Below are 22,578 nucleotides of genomic sequence, written 5' to 3' on the forward strand. Positions count from 1 at the left end.
ATATATATATATATATGCAGAAGACGCCATTCACATCCAAAGTCGAATAAAATGACGAGAGTGAGCCCAGATTCCGTGCTGAATTTTTCGGTGACTTATTTAAGTATTCCACCAGCCATCCGCCATATATATATAACCTAGTTACCATAGGAAATTCCGAACATTCTATTGGGAATAACTTTGGCGCTGATTGAGGGATCTGCCTGTAATTTTCCTTAAATGTGCCTCGCTGCGCTCCGGTCCTTCCCTGAAAGTTCCGGGGGGGTTCGTCAAGAGGGGGAAAAGGGGGGGTCCCAAAACGTGTTTTCCCTATGTTCATTTCCATAATGACATTCTTACAAGGCTACAGCTCGAACGGCTGAACGGAATTACACCAGATTTGGCAAAATGGTAGGGACTGGTATGCAGCAGTGCCTTTTGTATGTTTGGTGTAAATCCCTCCAGTAGTTTTTGAGAAAATTGAATTTGAAAATTTTCAAATTGCATTTTCTATGGGACATTTAGACACGGCTACATCCCGAACGGCTGAACGGAATTACACCAAACTTGGCAAAATGGTAGGGACAGGTATGTAGCAGTGCCTTTTCTATATTTGGTGAAAATACCTCCAGTAGTTTTTGAGAAAATTGAATTTGAGCAAATTATATATCTGTATGCGCTCAACATTCTATTGGGAATAACTTTGGCGCCGATTGAGGAATCTGTGTGTAATTTTCCAGAATTTTGGCCAGCTCCGCTCCTTCCCTGAAAGTTTCGGGGGGATTTATCAAGCAGGGGCCGAAAGGGGGGTCCCAAAACGTGTTTTCCCCATGTTAATTTCCATAGGGACCTTTAGACACGGCTGCAGCCCGAACGGCTGAATGGAATTACACCAAACTTGGCAAAATGGTAGGGCCTGGTATGCAGATGTGCCTTTGCTATGTCTGGCGAAAATCCCTCCAGTAGTTTTTGAGAAAATTGAATTTGACCAAATTATATATCTATATGCGCTCACCGTACGCGCACTTTAAGCATACGGTACGCGTACCGTACACGTACGTGCGCGTACCCTTACGTGCACGAGCGAGTTTCTGATTGGCTGGCAGTCGACTGTCAACATTCCAAACTGTCCAAACCAGGAAGTATTGGCCACCATCTTCATCTTGTTTTTCAAGAGAACTGAGGCACAAGAGAGCCCAAAACAAGAGTGGAAAACACGAAAAGGGGGCAGGGTAGAGACCCCGCAACCCTCTAGTCCTTCTTAGGGGGTCCCAAAAGGGCCCCCAAGGGCAATAAATAAATAAAAATCGCGCGGTGCGCGTACCCCGCGATTTAAAAAAAAAAAATACTTTTTTTGCACTTGGTGGTCCTTCTGGGACCCCCTGAGAAGGCCTAGGGGGTCAGGGGGTCTCAACCCTGCCCCCTTTGGACGTTTTCCACTCTTGTTTTGTGCTCTCTTGTGCCTCACTTCTCCTGAGAAACAAGATGGCTGCTCAGGTGGTCTCAGAAGGATAATAACATATATAAACGTTATCCGCTAATAGAATTAGCATTTACAAAACCTTTGAAATTTATTGAAAAAAAATATAGGTTTCACGCCTGATATAGTTAGGAATTAGCATTTAAAAAGCCTTGCAAATTCACTGAAAAAACCATAGGTTTCAAGCCTTATATAGTTAGGAATTTGCATTTAAAAAACCTTGCAAATTCACTTAAAAAACCATAGGTTTCAGGCCTTATATAGTTAGGAATTTGTATTTTAAAAACCTTGCAAATTCACTTAAAAAACCATAGGTTTCAGGCCTTATATAGTTAGGAATTAGCATTTAAAAAACCATTGAAATTGCTCCTATATAGTTAGTTGTACTAACTATATTTCGCGCACCCGCAATCCACTGCTGATGATGTCACATATTACATCATTCATGACATGGTCAGTGACATCACTGATGACATCTCAAATGACATCACTGATGACATCACTGATGATATCATTCATGTGATAATACGATGCACCTCCTCACACTCTAATATAACCTTTGATACACCCAGTGTTAAATACAGACTACCATTCTTGAAACCATTGACACACCAATACCAGTTACTACATACGCACTCACTGATTCCTAGGTCTATACACACATTCACTCATTCACCCATAGAATCACTCATACATACAGTCACTCATCAATACAACACTATCATATGCACTCATACACCTATACAGACACTCACACACTGCCCCTCATCCATGGAGTTACTCACACACCTAGTCAGTCATGCAAAGAATCAATCGCACTTTCATTTCCTCAACTATACAGTTATACACACAACACCTTACTTATTCAAACATATACTAACACATACTTACTCTCTTATACAATCACTGATACAAGAACACAATGATCCATACAGCCACTCGCACATTCACTGGCTCTCATGTATAGTCATTTATATGTGCCAACTCTCACATGCACTGTGTTTTACATATGTACTTACTTGGACATGTAGCACTGAGATATCCATTCACTCACCAACACACCCATGCACACAGTCAACCGCCCATATAGCTGTTTCCACATGCACTCTTGAACTCATACACCTAGTGAATCAAATGCTCACACATCTATGCACAGAGGCACACACCTCCCAGCCACCCACACACACACACTCAGTCTCCCATTCAAATACTTGGGCAACCAATCAATAACCCATATAGCCACTCATATAGCTACAGATCAACACATGCAGCATTTTACACAACAACAGACATACTGATGCACACATTCAGACAGTTTAGTCACTAACCCATGCATTTAGTAAGACACATTTAATCACTCTCATACAGTGTCACGCACCTACTAAATCCTTCATCCAGACACTTATACATCCACTCATTCTTCAATATGTAAAACATATTTAAACTTTACAGAAACACACAGTCACTGGATGATGTCATCAGTGATGTCATCAGTGATGTCAAATGGGATGTCATCAGAGATGTCATTTGAGATGTCATCAGTGATGTCACTGACCATGTCATGAATGATGTAATATGTGACATCATCAGCAGTGGAATGCGGGTGCGCGAAATCTAGTTTGTACAACTAACTATATAGGAGCAATTTCAATGGTTTTTTTGAATGCTAATTCCTAACTATATAAGGCCTGAAACCTATGGTTTTTTAAGTGAATTTGCCACGTTTTTCAAATGCAAATTCCTAACTATATAAGGCCTGAAACCTGTGTTTTTTTCAGTGAGTATATAGATATATATATACATACAATGCATGGTAAAGGCTTACGTTGTGAAAGCATATGCGATCTAAAAAAATGTGGGGTAAATAATGCGTGGTAAAGGCATGCAGAGTATTTGCATGCATTGTTACTTCATACAACCTATTAATATTCCAAACCTATTGTGCTGTTATAGTACCTCCCACCGAGGTGTTTTATTTTCATTGTTTGTTTTATTTTGTTTCCACTTCAGTGGGTTGGCCAAGTTCTACTCGTTATCCTACATGTGGTACAGTGCGCATAACTCCACCACGGTTGTCGTTGTGGGGCTGATTGTGAGCTTCCTAACAGGTATGTCCCTTCTCACGATATATATTTTTGTGTTATGAATGGTACTTATTAAATAGTACTCAATATAGGTCATCTGGCTGGATTGTAGAAACATTTAAATGTATCTTCATGTACTGATCTTAGGTAGGTAGTTGGGTTAGCAGAGAATGAGCTCTGACTGAGCTAAGCAGTGTCCTGCCAGTTAAGTTAAAGAAGGTGTCGGTGAGGAGTCCTGGTAGCCTATCACAGAGCCCTAACACACAGGGTATGTAGAAATGGAACTAAGGATAGTAAATCTATACTTACCTATGTATACATATTGTCATTTTATCACGTGATCTATATTCTTTACTGATATTTAGTCTCTCGATTTTATGAAATACACCTGTGTGGTCACTACTATAATCCTGCAACAATTATCAAAGTAATTAGTAGCTCAGAACGCTTTTCATTGATCCGAAGTAGCTCTCATTATAGAAAAGGTTGAAGACCCCTGCACTAAAACAATACTAAAGTTAAGAAATACATTGGTAAATCAATTTAATAAACAGAAGAAAAATATAAATGATGAAACTTCACCAAAACAACAAAAATCGGTCAAGAGGATCAGGCTGTATGAAGTTTTAAGAAAAGACTATAAGCAACAAAAAAACTCAAGGGGGGTCTCAAAGATTTAAGTGTTATCCTATTGGGCTGGCTTTTCAAAATGGCAATTAGGGAGCAATAATGTATTAGCGTTTTTGATGAATACTTCTGCCTACTAGCAGATTTCTCACCTTTTGGCTCTCTCCAGGCACCAGGCTGGATCCGGAAAACTCCTACAATATAGCTGCCCAGTGATGATAGACGCAACAATGCACTTCTGATCCTAGGTTTGGTTCTTCCCCCGGACATGCCATCACGAGCCATGTTTGTTCCTTTTATCCCGAAACCAGTCCTAGAAGACTTGTTTCCAACCTGGGCTGGACTGTTCCCATGAGGCACAGGGTCAAGACTGATTTGTATATGGCTGGGTCCAAACTGGGGTGGTGAAGTGAGCTAAAGAATGATGAAGGATTCAACCCAGATCCGTGACTAAGGGTGAGTGAAAAGTTTCAGCACTCCGTCCATCATCACTTTGTGTTTGCTTTGTTCGCCCTAAGTTGGCAGGTTTTGCCCACACGTGGATCCCTTGCTCACTTTGCCACTGGATTCAAGCTAGCCTGGCTGATGAGGGGGTTATACCAAAAACGGTCCCAGGATGCTTGTTTTCGGTCCAGGGAGTACCTGGCTTGGCAGTTCGGCTGGACTGTTCCTGTCAAGACTGATTTGCATATGGCTGGGTCCAAACTCGGATGGTGAAGTGAGCTAAAGAATTATGATAATCGATTCAACCCAGATCTGTGAGTGTCTGAAAAGTTTCAGCACTCTGTCCATCATCTCTTTGTTTTTGCTGCGTTTTTCTCCAAGGTAGCAGAGCACACTCCTTCCCTATGACCCTTTTTTGACTTGGGACATAGCAGGTGCTCACCTGAATCTGTCAGGTGCCCACCCTTTTTAGGTCTCGGCTAAAAGACGCGCGTAAGCGCGTCTCCGCCGAGATCTTATGTTAGCGAGTAGCAGTCCCAGGAGACACTCCGGGTCGCGCGCAGGCATTTCTAAACTGGCACGCGCATTAGCACGAGCGCTGCGCGAGGCTCCCACACAACACACGCATACATAGAAACAGAAGCGCTCACGCACGCACATACATACAGAACCCCCCCACACACACACACACACACACACACACACACACACACACGCGCACGCGCGCACCGGCCCCCCCTCTCCCCTTTAACTTACTGCTCCGCACCGGCAGGGAGAGTTGACGCTGCGGCTCCTATCCCGGGACTCCCTCTTGGTCAAGGGAGCCCCGCAACACGCGTACAACGTCCTGTTGTCGGCCCCGGGGGCTCTCCACGCTCGCAGGAGCCCCGGGCCGCTCCACGCATTTCCTCCGCCTGCCTCCTCTTCCGGTCCGGACGCGGCTCCGCCCCCGTCACAGGCGACCTTGCCTGACTTCCGGTGCGGCCGCGGCGGAATTCCGGGGGCAGTAAGTTATTGTATATTTGGGTGCTAAATGAAAGCGTGTCCATCTGCCACTGACATTTAAATTTACTAAAAATATGTGAATATGCCCTAAATCCAAATGTAAATTTAATTTAGCTAAAAACTATTATTATTTTAAGTGAAATTAATGTTTTCATGTAAATCAAAACCCATGCTGAACAGTTTGTTTCGGCATTACTGTTTGCATGTCATATTTTTATCTTTTTGAAGGAAATGTACTACTTTTGAGTAGAGAAGTAGTCTAAAGCGTGATTTAACACATGCTGCTCGAAATGTGAACTTGGCGTGGTACAGACAGCTTCAGTGTGTTTCCTTGTTTTCTCTGTTTTGACATTATGCACTAGTTCTAGCTGTGGAAGGAAGCTGTAGTGAGTGCAGAGTAGTGAGTGTGAGTAGTGAGTGTGAGTAGTGAGTGCAGAGTAGTGAGTGCAGAGTAGTGAGTGCAGAGTAGTGAGTGCAGAGTAGTGAGTGCAGAGTAGTGAGTGCAGAGTAGTGAGTGCAGAGTAGTGAGTGCAGAGTAGTGAGTGCAGAGTAGTGAGTGCAGAGTAGTGAGTGCAGAGTAGTGAGTGCAGAGTAGTGAGTGCAGAGTAGTGAGTGCAGAGTAGTGAGTGCAGAGTAGTGAGTGCAGAGTAGTGAGTGCAGAGTAGTGAGTGCAGAGTAGTGAGTGCAGAGTAGTGAGTGCAGAGTAGTGAGTGCAGAGTAGTGAGTGCAGAGTAGTGAGTGCAGAGTAGTGAGTGCAGAGTAGTGAGTGCAGAGTAGTGAGTGCAGAGTAGTGAGTGCAGAGTAGTGAGTGCAGAGTAGTGAGTGCAGAGTAGTGAGTAGTGAGTGCAGAGTAGTGAGTAGTGAGTGCAGAGTAGTGAGTAGTGAGTGCAGAGTAGTGAGTAGTGAGTGCAGAGTAGTGAGTGCAGAGTAGTGAGTGCAGAGTAGTGAGTGCAGAGTAGTGAGTGCAGAGTAGTGAGTGCAGAGTAGTGAGTGCAGAGTAGTGAGTGCAGAGTAGTGAGTGCAGAGTAGTGAGTGCAGAGTAGTGAGTGCAGAGTAGTGAGTGCAGAGTAGTGAGTGCAGAGTAGTGAGTGCAGAGTAGTGAGTGCAGAGTAGTGAGTGCAGAGTGCAGAGTAGTGAGTGCAGAGTGCAGAGTAGTGAGTGCAGAGTGCAGAGTAGTGAGTGCAGAGTAGTGAGTGCAGAGTAGTGAGTGCAGAGTAGTGAGTGCAGAGTAGTGAGTGCAGAGTAGTGAGTGCAGAGTAGTGAGTGCAGAGTAGTGAGTGCAGAGTAGTGAGTGCAGAGTAGTGAGTGCAGAGTAGTGAGTGCAGAGTAGTGAGTGCAGAGTAGTGAGTGCAGAGTAGTGAGTGCAGAGTAGTGAGTGCAGAGTAGTGAGTGCATAGTGCAGAGTAGTGAGTGCATAGTGCAGAGTAGTGAGTGCATAGTGCAGAGTAGTGAGTGCATAGTGCAGAGTAGTGAGTGCATAGTGCAGAGTAGTGAGTGCAGAGTGCAGAGTAGTGAGTGCAGAGTGCAGAGTAGTGAGTGCAGAGTGCAGAGTAGTGAGTGCAGAGTAGTGAGTGCAGAGTAGTGAGTGCAGAGTAGTGAGTGCAGAGTAGTGAGTGCAGAGTAGTGAGTGCAGAGTAGTGAGTGCAGAGTAGTGAGTGCAGAGTAGTGAGTGTGCAGAGTAGTGAGTGTGCAGAGTAGTGAGTGTGCAGAGTAGTGAGTGTGCAGAGTAGTGAGTGTGCAGAGTAGTGAGTGTGCAGAGTAGTGAGTGTGCAGAGTAGTGAGTGTGCAGAGTAGTGAGTGTGCAGAGTAGTGAGTGTGCAGAGTAGTGAGTGTGCAGAGTAGTGAGTGTGCAGAGTAGTGAGTGTGCAGAGTAGTGAGTGTGCAGAGCAGTGAGTGTGCAGAGCAGTGAGTGCAGGTGCAGAGTGGTGTGTATTGGCAATGTAAATGACAATGCCATTTATTTATGATTTAAAGAAAAAAAAAATATGACATGAGCAATGCCAATTGCTCTACCTTTAATGATGCCGAGACCATTGCATTGCAAATGCTTGTTTGCTTAGGGACTAGTGCCTAGACCTCAAAGTAGCCTTTCTAAGTCCCAAGATACATGGGAGAGCATGGACAATTCCCAGGCCTCTACCAGGCGGACAGGTTTCTGCTCTAACAACCAGTTACTTTGAGGCACACTTGACTTATCCTACATTACTTCAAGGCTTAAAGATGTTAAAAAAGATGTAGATTTAATCTGACATGTTAGTATTGCTCTACTGATTACTGGTTTTAAAACCCTCCTAGGTGGCCAGTGTAAGGTCACACTGCAGCCCGCATGGAGCACTTGCTGCTTGTACCACTTATGCAACCTTTGCATATTTGAATATTTAATCCAGAACACCACACCGGCAGAAATTGGAAACCTTTCCCCGTTGTAATCTGTAGTGTACATTATATGTGACTGGGAATGGAATGTGTGCTGTACATGATAGGATGTGTATGAATGAGAGAATAGATTCTGATATGGGTTGAAAAAAGGTACATTTGTGATCACAATCGATATGTACATTGTTTCACTTTTTTGTATAAATATGTCTTTGACAAGAAAAAAATTGAAACTTTTATTCGACACATTTGAAAGTAATGGTTTGAACAGGTCAGTTGGAAAGCATGATTGACTATCACAATGGTAAAAATCAATCAAAAAAATATATATCTTTATTAAAAAGTAAGATGTTTTGAAATAGTTTTTGGTCGGGTTAGTGAGCCCTTAGAGCTACTACAGAAGATATGCAGGTCAAGTATGATTTTGTATTCTTGTTGTGTGCACAGCATTAGAAAACACCCCTTCCTTAGCACATAGGACTACTACAGATACCTAAGCAAATAAAAACGTAAGATTGCAACACGTTGCTTGATTTGCTTTCTATATTACTAAAGTCACTGATGGTGAATTGTGTGTTTTTGTAAAGGTAATGTGCTTTTCCTTCTGAGTAACCGATTCCCTATTCTCGCTCCTTGTGTTTCAGGCTCAATGAAGGGTAAAGATGTGAATCCCAGAACTATTTATCATGTTCTACCTAAACTTCTGTTTTTCCTGCCGGATAAGTACAAGGAGAAGTTGTACTTCGGTGTTCGCCATACCAAAGAGGTAAGCAGACCTTCCACTACATAGATGGATACAGTGTACTTTGAGGCATCCTGGGTGAAGAAAGTAGCCCTTGTAGCATGTTTTGCTGTAAATACTCATGCTCTACATACTCCTTGCCTTCTCCTGCTCAGACGTTTGCAAGTTGTTTTTCGTCTAAGAAGACTTTAGAGCCACGGGATGCACTGTGACTCCATCCTTTGTGGCCAGTGCGCATGGACACCTACTTCATGTTACATTGTTAAGCCTGTCTGCTCTGTGTCACAGCTGCCAGGGGCTTGAGCTCAGGTTTGTTAGTGACTTTAGTGGTTCACCCTGACAAGGACTGTGATTATTATGTGAGGTGAGTGATTAGCCCCTTCAACTAATAACACAAAGCTGTACTGAGATCAAGGGCAGTGGCAACAGTGCCTGGTTCAGTTAGTTAATCTGACCACACCAGCGTAGAGTCGAAGATCCTTGGCCTTGCATTCAACAGGACCGTAGGAGGGACTCCCGCCTTCTAAGGTAAAACAGCTCTTCATGCAGCCCCAGGGTAGAGTAGCACAATTACAGCAATATAAACCCACCTGCCCTTTATGGAGGCCACTGTACTCTATAATGGAGTCTACAGTAGAATACAGGAGTAGAGACTTGATGAAGGAATATGCATGCAGTCAGGAGAGAACTACAAATCCTACGTACTAAACATCTCTAGAGAACGACAATACACCATTTTAACTGATACACTACAATCCAAATATGCAAAGTGCATTAATAGCAAGAACAGCACATTAATGCGAGTAATTATGGTAGACTATACTACAAAAATACATAATACACAAATGGCAGGAATAGCACAATAATAATGTATGTGTGAAGGCAAGAATTACTATGTGTTTTAATGACCTATAGTAAAAAGGCTTTATTGCACATCGCAGGCATAGTCTTTGAACTACTTAGGTGTCACAGACATTCGACCAAACCGCCCTTTATTGCCCTTGATTCTTTCTGGGAATCTGCAGACGTTTTTCTAGACTTTTATGTGTACAAGTACATTTTTCAGTCTGCCTATCAAAGGTATATTACATTACCCACGAATCCTGTGATCCGTTCCTTGGACAGCATGAGCATAGCTACATTTTAAATAACTTTAAAAATCCTGGGGCGCACTCTCCTACGCTCCCTTAAAAGCATTTTCTTTTTTAGAATTATTTTGATTTAGATTTAAAAAATAAACAACACACTATATACCTTGACGCTTTACAGTTTTACACATCCATGAAACTACAGTAAGCTTGATTCCTATAAAGCACTTCTGGTGATAGTTCGACTGCAGCTTCTCAACTTTTGAATATCCCCAAGATACTAGTCTGGATCCATAGAATTTGGTAGGGTGCTGATAGGTGGCACTGTGAGGCTCCGCGCTGACTCCATACTGCCCTAAAAATGATGGAAGAGAGCAGCAGATAAGTGCCACCGCTGCTCACTGATGTCAGCTACTTTCTTTCCGCAGCTTCTGACGCAGATCCAGCGCTCTCTTTCCACATTGCTGGTCTTCTGACTTTTCTTGAACAGTGTGATAGGAAATGATATCCCCACCAAAAATGACAGGATCCAAGTTGGGCCAAAATTGCAGGAAGCGGGTGTCGTTTATGGAGTCACGTGAGGTGTGGCTTTGGTGCATGCACTGCGGACATGACTCATAGTTGTTTCATAAATGTATCCAAAGGTGATTCGGGACCCGGAGGCAAAGTTGTATTTCGTCAAACACAAGAAGTCGCAGTCTTCACTCAAGTCCATCTTCAAGTCACAGTACCAGTCACTGGGCTGTTCCCAAAGACTCGACTTCCCCCTCAAAAATTACAGGTAAATTCAAGTTCAAGCATAGGAAAGCGAAGCAGGACTCAACCTCATCTTGCCTCTCTTGACACCAAAGAGAAGGCTTGAGGACATCAATATTTAAGTCCCCACTCCGTTGATGTCACCAGACACAGAACTTATTCCTCAGTTGGTCTCAATGTGCCCTAGATTCCCGGCTGACTTCGATTCTGCAGCACATCAATACCTTCAGAGAGACCATGTTGCAAATTTTTGGAGTGCTTTCAGCAGATCTGTAAAGTGGATCCTGTTGGTTCACTCCCAATGGGCTTTTCTCTGACACCGTCCGTTTCTGTGGAACTCCGGTACTGACTTCCACTCAGACACTGTAGGCGGCGGTGTGCCAAAGGCAAATTCGTTAAGGGCCGGCCATTATGCCGGTTTGATGACTTTTTTGTCACCTACAAGCTGTAGGCTTTATAAAGAAACATAACTTAAAGCACCACAGTTCCATGAGTAGTACATTTATTTGTTCTAAGCGGTACTTGAAAGTTGGTTATCTCAATTCCCACTCTTGGGTAAAGCATGCACCGAAAATTATTGAACTCAGACATACGAACAGACTTTGGTAACCTAGCTATTTATGAAACCTGGCTTAGGGAATGACTCAAAACTCACATTAATGCATTTCTCCCCCAAGGTTATATGGTTAGTGGAAATAGCCGCCATAGAATGAAAAAGCGCGATGGATTCCCTTTAATATTCAGGGACACTTTGAAAATAAATCAAGGCCGGTATTTTAAGTTAGCCTTTCACATATTCTTTGGACTTCTATTGGATTCAACCACAAACAGTCCTGGCCATATTGAAAGTTTACCATCCACTCTTGGCCCAGCCACTTTCTTATCTGAATTCCTAGATTTAGTCACAGCCTTAGCTTCCTCCCATAAAACCGTAATCATTGTCGGTGGTTCTGACTTCCATTTGAGAACACCAATGACCCCCCCCTCTCCCTGGTGCAATGGAATTACAGAGTTAGAGAATTACAAAGTTATCTTTGAGATTGTGGCCTGTCTCAGGTAATTCATTCCTGTACACATACTAGAGAACATATTTTAGGTTTGGTGTGGACTCTACTATGCACTGCCATTCTCTGGAAACTCAGGGCCGGATGTTTGAAGCTCAAATGCAAATGCCAAAGTTCGCAGAATTTCGGTGTTTGCGAACTCATTTTCGCTAAATAGTATGTATTTAGCAAATGTGAGTGCAAAATAAGGAATCGCAAATTTGCGGTTCCTTATTTTGCGATTGTATTTAAGGAATCACAAATTTTGAGATACCTTAAATGCAATGTATAAAGCACCCAAGTTGTGCGATTTCTCATTAAGAAATCACAAATTACCACCCACTTGAAGTTGGTGTTAATTTGCGATTTCTTTCACAAAAGCACTTTTTTGCATTTGTGAAGGTGCCATGTGGCGCACATACATGCCCTCAGGGCATATATGTGCGCCATATGCGCACAGATGTGAATTTCAGGGGGGCATCAGGGTGTCCTTATGACACCCTTGCACCCTTGAAATTATTCTCAATTTGCAATTCTCAAATTGCGAATCACAAATTGAGAATAACTTCCCGTTCATTCCTACGGGCCTCCTGGCCTATAGAAAATGAATGGGGAATGATTCCTTATTTGCGAATTCGCAATTTGCTATTCGCAAATAAGGAATAATAAGAATCGCTAAAAAGTTGCGTTTTTTTTTTTTAGATACATACCATTTTGCAATTCTCAAATAGCGATTCTCAAAAACTCGCTATTTGAGAATCGCAAATAGGTATTTTGATACATCTGCCCCTCTATCCCTTAGGCCAGGACTGGCCTTGTTTTGATAAATTTCCTTTTGAAATATGTGCATAAAGTAAAAATATCCCAGATCCACCTATAATAAGGGGATCTTGAAATAAAACAAATCTAAAACTTCTGAAAGAAACTTATTTAAATCCCACCCCCCAAAAATAAATAATGACTAGTTCCTTTTATGCTGAGTGTTTTAGGTGGGCTTACAAATTTGCTAATTCAATTGCCCCCATACCCTCACAAATAAAAGAAGTTGCTTAAATTCAGTGATGGCCGCACCTGTTGGCACACAGGAGCACTGTTACAATATTCCCTGGATTGAGTCTGACCTCTCTGGGCTATTCTAAGGTGAGGAATCTTCAGTTAGGTAGAGTATCCGCCAGAAAAGGCGTTGCTGAACGTAAGCAAGTTTTTCTTCCAATAAGACTTAGCACCTTAGAGATTGTCTAACTGGATATTCCATCATATCGTAGCAAATATCTGATGGATACTTCTAATCGCAGAATCTAGATCAGAACATTTGAGCAGCATTGCTCACTGAGGCAGTAGGTGGTGGTGTGTTGCTCTGTGTTGACTTTGTTCTGCCCCTGAAGTGATGATGGAGCTGCATACATACCCTGGCACATCAGCATCAGTACCTTTCTTTCCTATCCTTTATGCGCAGATGCAGACCTCGCTCCCAAGATCTTTCTCTTAAGTTGACATTTTTTTTAAGACACTACTCTGTAATGAACTTAAATGTAGAATACTGTGGGAGAGTTTGGTGAAGAAATATGCATACAACAGGAACAAGACTGCGTACGCTAAAAGGATCTCATCTCTTATTTTTTATCTGTGCCATTGCCAGGATTTACACCCTGATTCATAATTAAGTGGCATTTTACTCTTGATCCAACCTGTCTATCGCATGCCCTGCATGAATGGTCAAATCGGTGATAAGTGGAACCGCGACTTGCACAGGAGGTATCGGTGCCCGCTGGAGTGCTGAGATTTCTACTACCGCCCTGATATTTTTGTGAAAGACTTCCTGCTTGATTCTTGTAAGGTATTGAGGCGCCGCTGCAGTTTACAGAAACCTTCCCTTGGAGGGAGGCTCCCTGCCTAGTCAAATTATGAGTCTTTTGTTTAATAACTGCTTTTGAAATTTAATTTCCTATCACGTTTACCTTTTCCATAGAATATTGGCTAGTTGGTTGCCATCACTTTCCCCAAAACAGCCTGATTAATAACTCCAAGCTTGTTTTTGGTTCTGAACCACGCAGTATTTCATTGGGAAGGTATTGAGCAAAATACCGGACATAATAGTATCCTGTTTTTTTTTTATAACCTGTAACTCCTATTGTGCTTCTACTGTTTCTAAGCTCGATAAACAAAGGTTTACAATTACCCCCTGTAATGGTCGTCAATATACGGATCCCTGGAAGATGGAAGGCTGAGTCTGCTGCATTTGAGGTCCGCCAATCACTGCATAGTCTGCATCAAGCGCACAACTTATTTGAGCAATCCTTCATGCAACCCCATGTTTCATTCTACTGTTTCTCTCAGACTACCTTCTCGGCCAGCAAATCGGTTGTGGGCGATTTTGATTTTAGCTGCAGTACCAAACAAACTAGACTTGAAAAAAAAAATCTGTCGAGAACTAACTGGATAATATGATAGATCTCGGATATTTTGACTAACCTGATTCATTATTTTTTTATTCTTATTTTGTCTTGTTTTTCATCATAGTCTCCAGTTACCCAACCTTGGGGCTGACTTTCTTGAAAAAAAGAAAGGTCAGCAGTGGTATTCTATTCTCCGAAACCCAGATGGTCCAGTAGGCCTGCTGCTTGTTCTTCTGCTAGGTCTATTGATCTTTTTGGCCCTGAGCTCATGCTCTATTGATGGGGGAGAGTCACGCACATCCACATTAAAGACAGTTGTTATATATCTTAGGATGCACTTTAAAGGGGAGTCCATTACCCTTGGCCTGGGACAAGGAGAATCCTAATACACAACCACGAGGGCAGGGTAGTAGACGTTTAGGAGCAAAGGAAAGATATGGAGATATAAGCGAGAAAGCTATAACTGAAAGAACTAAGAGGCAGTATATGTCGTGGGTGGATTCTATTTTGACATCAAATTATGGTCTATTTCCCTCTCGCAGCTAGGCAGCTGTACACCTTATACAAAGTGTCCCTGGGGTCAACACTGGCTATGCAAATATGCAGTATCAATGAGGAAGTATGTAGATGCAGAAACACGAGCAGGTAGGAGGAATGTGGCGATGGGCAAGGATGCACACCCGGCTCATGTGGAGGGCACGAGAACAGCTAGCTGCTTCTGCAGTGTCTCAGCAGTTAAGCGGTTATGCTGGTAATGCCTCAAGCAAGCATCTAACTGGGTTGTTTCTAGTTTGCACTGGGATGGGCATTTCATGCTAGTCGGCAGAACAAAAAAACACACACTCAAAGATATCCATTGACAGTTCAGTTGCTGGTGCCACTAAGGTCTTCTTGAAAGCCATGCGAATGTGTGATGCTGGTTTCTGCTGCTCTCTGTAATGCAATAACTGTTGCTTCTCGCTCTGCTATCGGGTGGCCCGTTTTTACTCCGGCAGCACACCCCGCCCTACCCCAGGGCAGTTCCTGAGACTTAGGACTCGTGGCTCATTCATTGATTGATATAACTGTCCTTAGATTCTTAGTTCTTTACCTGCAGAAAATAAAAGTTTGGCAAAAGAAAATAATGCTGACCTTTATTAAAATGCTTTTTCAGTGCGCGTAGCTTCCATGAAGTCAATCACCCCCTTGCTCTTTTAGAGTTTCCATCTGTGACCTGCAGAAAAACAAAGTGAGACTTGCTCTTTATCGTGACATCAGAGAGCCTAGAGATACTTGGATGCTTAGTCTATAATGATGTGGATAGGCGAAAAGGGTTTTAGAAGTAATCCGTTAAACTTCAGAGTATGTAGACCATACTGGTGCCCGTAGACCACTATTGGTGGTCAGTTTCCTTCTCTGTTTGTGTGCTGGTTTATTGGACGAGGTGGTATCATTTATGGGGTACTGAAAGGGAGAGGGAAGGAGGGAATTTCATAGGTTTTGAAAAAGAAAGAAAAAACCTGGCAAAAATTATAACTGCTTTTGGCTATCCCTGTGATTGAAGTTTGTAACAGTTACGCAGGCCCTAATTTGAGGGTCTTATATGTAACCAGAATTGTAGTTCTACTGGTCTGTTTCGAACAATGGTTGACCTTTGGAGTATATGGTTTGAATTTAATTGTGGAACCTAAATTGATATTTACAAAATGATGTTTAAACAAGATTGAGGGGGTGAAAAGGCGACGGGTCTGCAGATTCAGGTTTCAACATTTTGACATTTTAAGAATCCATAGTGGCTAAAATATGAGCATTGCCTGTGCGGTGAAAATATATACGACTCATTCAAGACTGAAGCAAAGGTTTGGGGGATTGAGTCTGACATCCGTGGTGGAACTGGGATACCTGAGACCACAGTGCAGTATTCATGGACCTGGTGGATCTCTTTTCTCATGTTCGTATTTTATGTGGAGCACTACAAAATAAGTAACCTCAGCCATTACATATTTTATAAGCTAAATTATCCCAATTTATAGTCTTAACAGTATAAAAAAAGCTGTTGGAACTCCCTGATAAACCCAAAGAGTATTATTCTATGTCGTAATTATTTTAAATGTCCGCAGTATGGAAAAAGTGCATTAGTGAGCTAGGGGTTTGGTAAATTAATGTTGTAATGTTTTAAAGAATCAGTATATTTTAAGTTAAACTTTGACTATCTCTTCTTTCATTTCCACTTTTTGGTTTGTTTTTTCTTACTCCTTGCATGATACCTATTGGTTGTTCCATCCATGCGGTTTAACATCCTTCTCTCCACTCTTGCTGCACAATAACCTTCTAATCTTTTCTCTACCAACTAGGAGAGTGAACAAACTTTGGAGCAGACCCCTTCCCCAGAAAAGACCATCAACGGTCTAATCAATGGTGACATCAGAGGGGAAGATAGTGCGGACAGTGAAAAGTATGAAGGCTATTCTAGAGCGGATGGTGGCCACACTTTTGTTGTACACGAGACGTCCCTCTGAAGGACAGAGGTGGACCAGAGTAAGGACATGCGCAGTGGATGGGCAAATGAAGACGATCAGCACTCTAAAGACATTTAGACACTAGAAAGCACTGGTACGGTACCGGGAGTTCAGAATGAAACCTGGGACCAATAGCTGCTAAGAGGAGATGGATTTATGTATATTTAATTGTTATCACTGTGAGTGTCAGGCTTGAGTGAATTATTGTCCATCTTCTTTAAAGACCGCCAGTCTCCCATCGAGGTCCGGCTGGCATTTGTCAGTAGACAGCCCTATCTTCTGTCCCGTACTGCGCAGTCTCACTGTGTACCGACTGAAACTCTGCACTAGAGCTTAAAATGGCTCCCAAATGAGACATCGTTGATCTTGAACAAGAACTTCTGATAGTCCATCATCTCTCAGCCTTGCCCTACTTGTCCAGAGGTGAGAATGGTGATGAATCTAAATGGGGTCTAGTACATGGTGGCTCCTTGTGAATTTTTCACCTTTACCTTTGCGATAAGCGAAAACTAAATTTTTCAATTTTGAGAATCTCTTGAAGAGTGGATAGGCCATGGTGAGATTCATCCTTTTGGGGTTGGAATGATGAGTGCTCACAATAGTGCCGCAGTTTCCTCTTCTGTCTTGTCTTAAGTTGGGACCTATCGCATTACCACAGAAAGGCAACAATAGTAGTACAGATTGTTAAAAGTGTTGTGAATTGTGTGATGGAAGAACTATTACTAAAGACTTGTCTGATGGAGCCAAAATCTGCTCAGAATGAGAAAAGCTACAGACCCCGGAGCTGGATTCGCTTTTGATTAACGCACAAACCTCTGTATTGGTGTCTGTATGTGTTTAAATAGTGTTCATGTAAAATACGTGTGTGTGCCAAATGACATGTTGGGATATCCCAGTGCCTGGTCTCTAGCGATGAGGTTAGAATGTACTATAAAATCGCCGGGCACGGCCAGAGAACAGCTCTCGGAAGATCACCCGGGAGCTTTGACTTGTTCATTGATGGGTTCATTGCTGTCAGTGTTTGAGTTGCACAGGAAGCTCAGTGGTGTGCCTTTTGTATGCTTTGTCCATTCCTCTGTGCGGCCATGTACATAGTTCTTTTGAGCATTTTGATTGTTGAACATTAATCTCTTGCTTGCATCTGTTTAGATTCAAATTTGCGTGAGATCAACACATCGTTGTACAGTGCCAGGGCTACCAAGTGAGACGATAACACTCGCAACATGTTCCCTACACACTGTCATAGCCCGCCAGAACTGTGCCATACCTTTCTTTTTGTGACTTCTGTTTTCTACCATTTTGTATGTCAAATGTGAGATTAGTTTCCTTGATGCCATCACAGAACTTAACTTATAGAAGCAGTAAACCATATTAGGTTTCTTTATTTTTTTAAATATTTTTTGTTCCTCTGGACCTATGCTGACCAGGTTCAGATACAGTAGTGACGTGATGTTGTCTCTCTGACATTACTTAATGTGCTGTTTGTTGATGATTGTTTTATTGATTAAAGCCTTTGCTTTCCTATTGTGTGTGTGAGACTGCTGCAGTTTGATATAGTTGTCTGTGTTCCTTTCAGAAAAGATTGGAAGTAGTTGTATCTTCCAACATTATGCTCCAACGCAAATTGAAACTTCTTGCTTCCTCTGGCAATACATTGTCTCCACTATGAAATGAAACATTTAGTGCAACAGAAGGCAGTTCCTTTAATGAGTTGAGCCCATTGCACAGAAAAAACCAGGAGCAGCGAGCTACTCAGTTCTGCTTTATAGCATGGGGCACACTGGAAACAAGTCTGATTCTAGGAAGTCAATTGATCTTGGCACATCTCTATCGTAAAGGCACCATTTGAATTCATCTGTGTTGAAGTCTGAGGCTTCCGATGAATAAGTATATGAATCATAATTGTAGGCGTTGGAGAGGAGAAGATTGCTAACTGGTTTATGGTATCTCATCTGCACAATCTCGAGCAGTCGTGTAGTTGGTTCTGATCGCACATGGATTTCAAAACTGGATTGGCTTATGCAGTGCTTTGTTGAGTCTTGATTGTATGCAAAAGCACAATTGTTTGCAGGTTCTGTTTGTATATACCATGAAATATAAATGAAAAATGCTGCTCGTGTCTCTTGTTAAAGTTGGATTTGTAACGGGTACACTTCCCTAAATTTTCCCTTTAATTTTGACAACTTCCTGATCCTTGGAACTCCGGATTCCTGTACTTGACTTTTTGTGGTGAACAGAAGACGTCTGTGTCTGTGTCTGCATCTGCACAAGGATTAAGATCTGAGACAGGATTCCCATATATTCTAGACACAGACTTGAAGGAAATTTAATTGCAGTCCTAATAATTGTGTTCTCACCCTGGCTTTCATGATACAATATTCCTATTGCAGCCTTCAGTCTAGACATGCAAAAGATGCAGGTAACTGTTGGCTCGAGCAGGTTGCTTTTGTGGCTCCTTGTTTTCTGGTTGTACACCTCTGCCTGTGGCTGTTAAGAAAGTGTATGAGTATGGGTGTTTTGATGGACGTCAATAAGAATGATGAGCATAGTGTTGATGTGGTGATTGTTGTGGTTAAGTTGCTCATGTCTCTCAGGTGTTAGTACCAACCCACTGTGAAACGTGTTAAAAAAAGAAAAACCTTTCAATATCTTAACTGTCTTGAGGTTTGTGGTTATCCCTTTTTTATTGATAATGTCCACAGATCAGTATAGATGATCTGCTTCCATGTGCACAGGTTGCCATACATAGAAAATGATTAGAGCTGTTTCCCCAAACACATGTAATTCCCTGTTTTATGATATAAAGAAATTTGAGCTGTGTTAATGTGATTGGTGTTTCTCATTGGGCCTGGGGGTAAATACCTGTAACATATACAAATAGACACCTTGGCACTAGAGTGTGTTTACTGCGTTGCCCTCTCTATTATCTGCATACACATAACCAGCATAAGGAGTTTTTGTAATGTATCTGACCTATGACAACTATGATCTGTGTTCAGGGTTGGCAGTAGACATTGCATGGCCCAGGAGAGCGCACTACATTCTTACAGGCATATGATTGGGTTGCTTCGGTACTTACTAGAGGACCGAGGACTAGCATGAGGTGTCGCTCCATTCTCTTTCCAGTGTAGGTAAAAGGCATATTACACTGCTCACTAGTTCATACATTTTGTTTTGGGAAAATCAGTTCAAGAGTACATGCTCAGGAAGCTGCTTGAGCCAGCCTTTTCAATTCTGTCCATATATATCATATAATTAGCGTTAGTGATTAATGTCACAAACTCCTGGAAAAGATGGTAGTGAATAATGTGTAATTGCAGATACATCATCAATTGAAAATTACACAACGTTTCCGTAAATGAAAGGTTTAATGATGAGTTTGGGTCCCAATGTAATATTGATGAAGACATCTTTGTCTCAAGAAATAATTTCCTTTGTAAATTTGCAATAAAATCCAGGTTAAGAGATAGTTGCCAATCACAGAAGTATGTTGGAGCCTTCTACAGAAGGTGCCTGTACATTGAGAGTAGGGTGTGACATGAATAGCTTTGAAGCGCAATAGAGGTAGTATTCTGATGTTGAGAAACATTGATCAGAACCACAACATATCTGAAAAGTCGGTATGTGTGCTTGGGTGACAACAGAAGCAGGAAAGCAGACCAAAGCAGCACAACATGGAATAATGGACAGGTAGTTATTATGAACAATCTGCCAAACGCAACAGTGGGCATTCATCTTGTTATCTTTAGGTTTAACAATAGGGTTTCATTGGATACACAAACTAATTGATTGTATCTTAAACCTCCTACCTTCTTATAATAAGGAAGCAATATGTGATGATACTTGTGATAATGTATTTTCTGGTACTTGAATAATGCACTGTTTCTTTTTTGTTACCAAAAACCCAAAGCCTTATTGTCTCCAGTTTTCTTTCTTGTCGTAGAACCTAATGTGATGCGTCACGATGGGTATATGTAATGCCCAAGATCAAATAGAACTGTATGCTCAGGTCACTGGAGGCGTACTTACTTTGTTTGTGAGGTACTGTCATCTGTTTTTAGAAATTCTCCAGTGGCACTGTGCAGGATATATCATTCCATGATTCGCACAATACATCTGTGCGACGAATATGAATCGAATAAATAAAAATATGTTCAAACATTTGCTTGCTTGATTTGTGTTTTTGTTTTCCATTTGTGATTTCCTGTTGCAGCTGGAAATATGACCGCACCTCACTGGAAGGGTAGTATAGTAGTTGTAACATTAAGCTAAAGTTATAGTGTGCAAACATGCCTGCAAAGCACGCTTAAATTGTGGAACACTGTGGCCTTTAAATGTAGGCTTGTGATTATGGGGCATCCACCAAACATTGAGGATAATCTCTTGGTTCCACCACCTCAATTAGAGGTGGAGAAGTGCAGCATTAATGACACTGACGCCCCCCGTTGACTGTGTCGTAAACCGCCTCAATGGTACTGGCTGACTGGGAGCCATGTAATGTAAGATGGGCCTTTAAAATATTATGCAGACTTTGGGAGTTTTTTCAAAAGCAAAATATGCAACTGCTCTGCCATGATACTGCAGCCCCGTTAGCATGTTTTCTTTTATGAAATTGCTTCCACCATATTGGCACTAGCAATATTTTATGGGGATAAAATATCAAACTCCCCCAAAGCACATACAGAAGGTTGGTAAAAGCAGCCTTTTCCAACTGGTCCACTAGGGGTAAAATGAGACCCTCTGCCATCATCCTATCTCTCCTTAACTACTGAAAGGGAAATATCACCAATTGTAAAGGAAGGAGATCAAATATGAACAGCAGGGTATTTGCCATAAACATACATTTTCCTGCACCGCAACAGAATATAGAGATTAGGCGTTGGGATCCCTGAATCAGAATACATGGTCAGATGAAGATCACAGCAGCAAAAGGAGATGGAGCTCAATAAGATCCTCGGTTGTTTGTTATCTAATGAGATTGAAATAATTGTGTTTTGCAGTCAATGAGGGGCTTCCATTGAGTGGCCAGTGACCACTCTGCATGATGACTATTTTTTTTATTGAAGTAGAAAGAGCTCAGCACGTAATCTTATCCAGCTGCACTGGAAGGCATGTTTCACAGTTTCTGGAAGGAGAGCAGCTGGAATAGATGTGCTGATCACTCTGTGCCTTACATAGGGGCTGACATAATAGGAGCTGCTGAGAACTCAAAGTTGGTGCTGAAAACTCTTGCTCTGTTGGAGTTTATGTGGTATATTGCTAACCAGGTACAATGTTAAAACAGTTCCAAGGCAGCAGAGTGCAGTCAGTGCATACTGAGATTGTTGCAGGTGTTTGTAAGGGTGAGTTGGACCTTGCATCCTTAGGGTGGTGTTTCCCCAGACTTGTTACCTCCGGTTATGTCTTTTTTTGTTGGCCTGAGGATTCTGAGCACTTTACCACTGCTAACCAGTGCTGAAGTGCATGTGCTTCTCCCTAAAATGATAGTGGTGTTTACCTCATTGGCATATTTGATATACTGGTACGTTCCTTGTAAAGTGGTATATCATATACCCAGGGCCTGTATTTCATATGCTACAAGTGGGCCTGCAGCACTGATTGTGCCACCCACTTAAGTAGCCTTTTAACTCTGTAGGGTCTGTGTGTGCAGTTTACTGCCACTTTGACTTGGCATTTAAAACTACTTGCCAAGCCTGAATCACCCCTTGTATTACATGTAGGTGACCCCAAAGGTGTGCCCTAAGCGCAGAGTGCTATGTAAGTAAAAAATAGGACATGTACCTATGTGTTTTACATGTTCAGTGATGCCTGCTCCTCTCATAGGTTAACATTGGGGGTTCCTTGAAATACTTTTAAGCTGTAATTCCTAATTGCAAAGAAGTAACACACTTTAATTTTGAATCTTTAGATTGGTAATGACACATCCTCTTCACTGGTAAAGTGGGATTTGGCATTGCTAATTTAGGAGTGGCACTATTAAAGTGGACATTTCTCTGCTCTTAGCTCTTTGTGTGCCTTCCAGTCTATCTCCAATACACGTATAGGGTTTGGGTGACATTT

At 42.1% G+C, this 22,578-nt stretch overlaps 1 protein-coding gene across 4 annotated transcripts in view; it reads left to right on the top strand.

Annotated features, from left to right (window-relative positions):
• Positions 1–20,681, top strand: part of SLC5A6 (solute carrier family 5 member 6) — a 327,265-nt gene extending 306,584 nt beyond the window's left edge. For all 4 annotated transcript variants that reach the window (XM_086928095.1, XM_086928097.1, XM_086928096.1 and 1 more), the window contains exons 14-16: positions 3,470–3,567; positions 8,640–8,761; positions 16,354–20,681. In XM_086928095.1, coding sequence (XP_086784221.1) covers positions 3,470–3,567; positions 8,640–8,761; positions 16,354–16,518 — 385 coding nt within the window. In that variant the 3' untranslated portion in view covers positions 16,519–20,681. The remainder of the gene's footprint in view (positions 1–3,469; positions 3,568–8,639; positions 8,762–16,353) is intronic.
• Positions 20,682–22,578: the final 1,897 nt, after the last annotated feature.

Source organism: Lissotriton vulgaris, chromosome 6, assembly GCF_964263255.1.
Source record: "Lissotriton vulgaris chromosome 6, aLisVul1.2, whole genome shotgun sequence".
NCBI lineage: Eukaryota > Metazoa > Chordata > Amphibia > Caudata > Salamandridae > Lissotriton > Lissotriton vulgaris.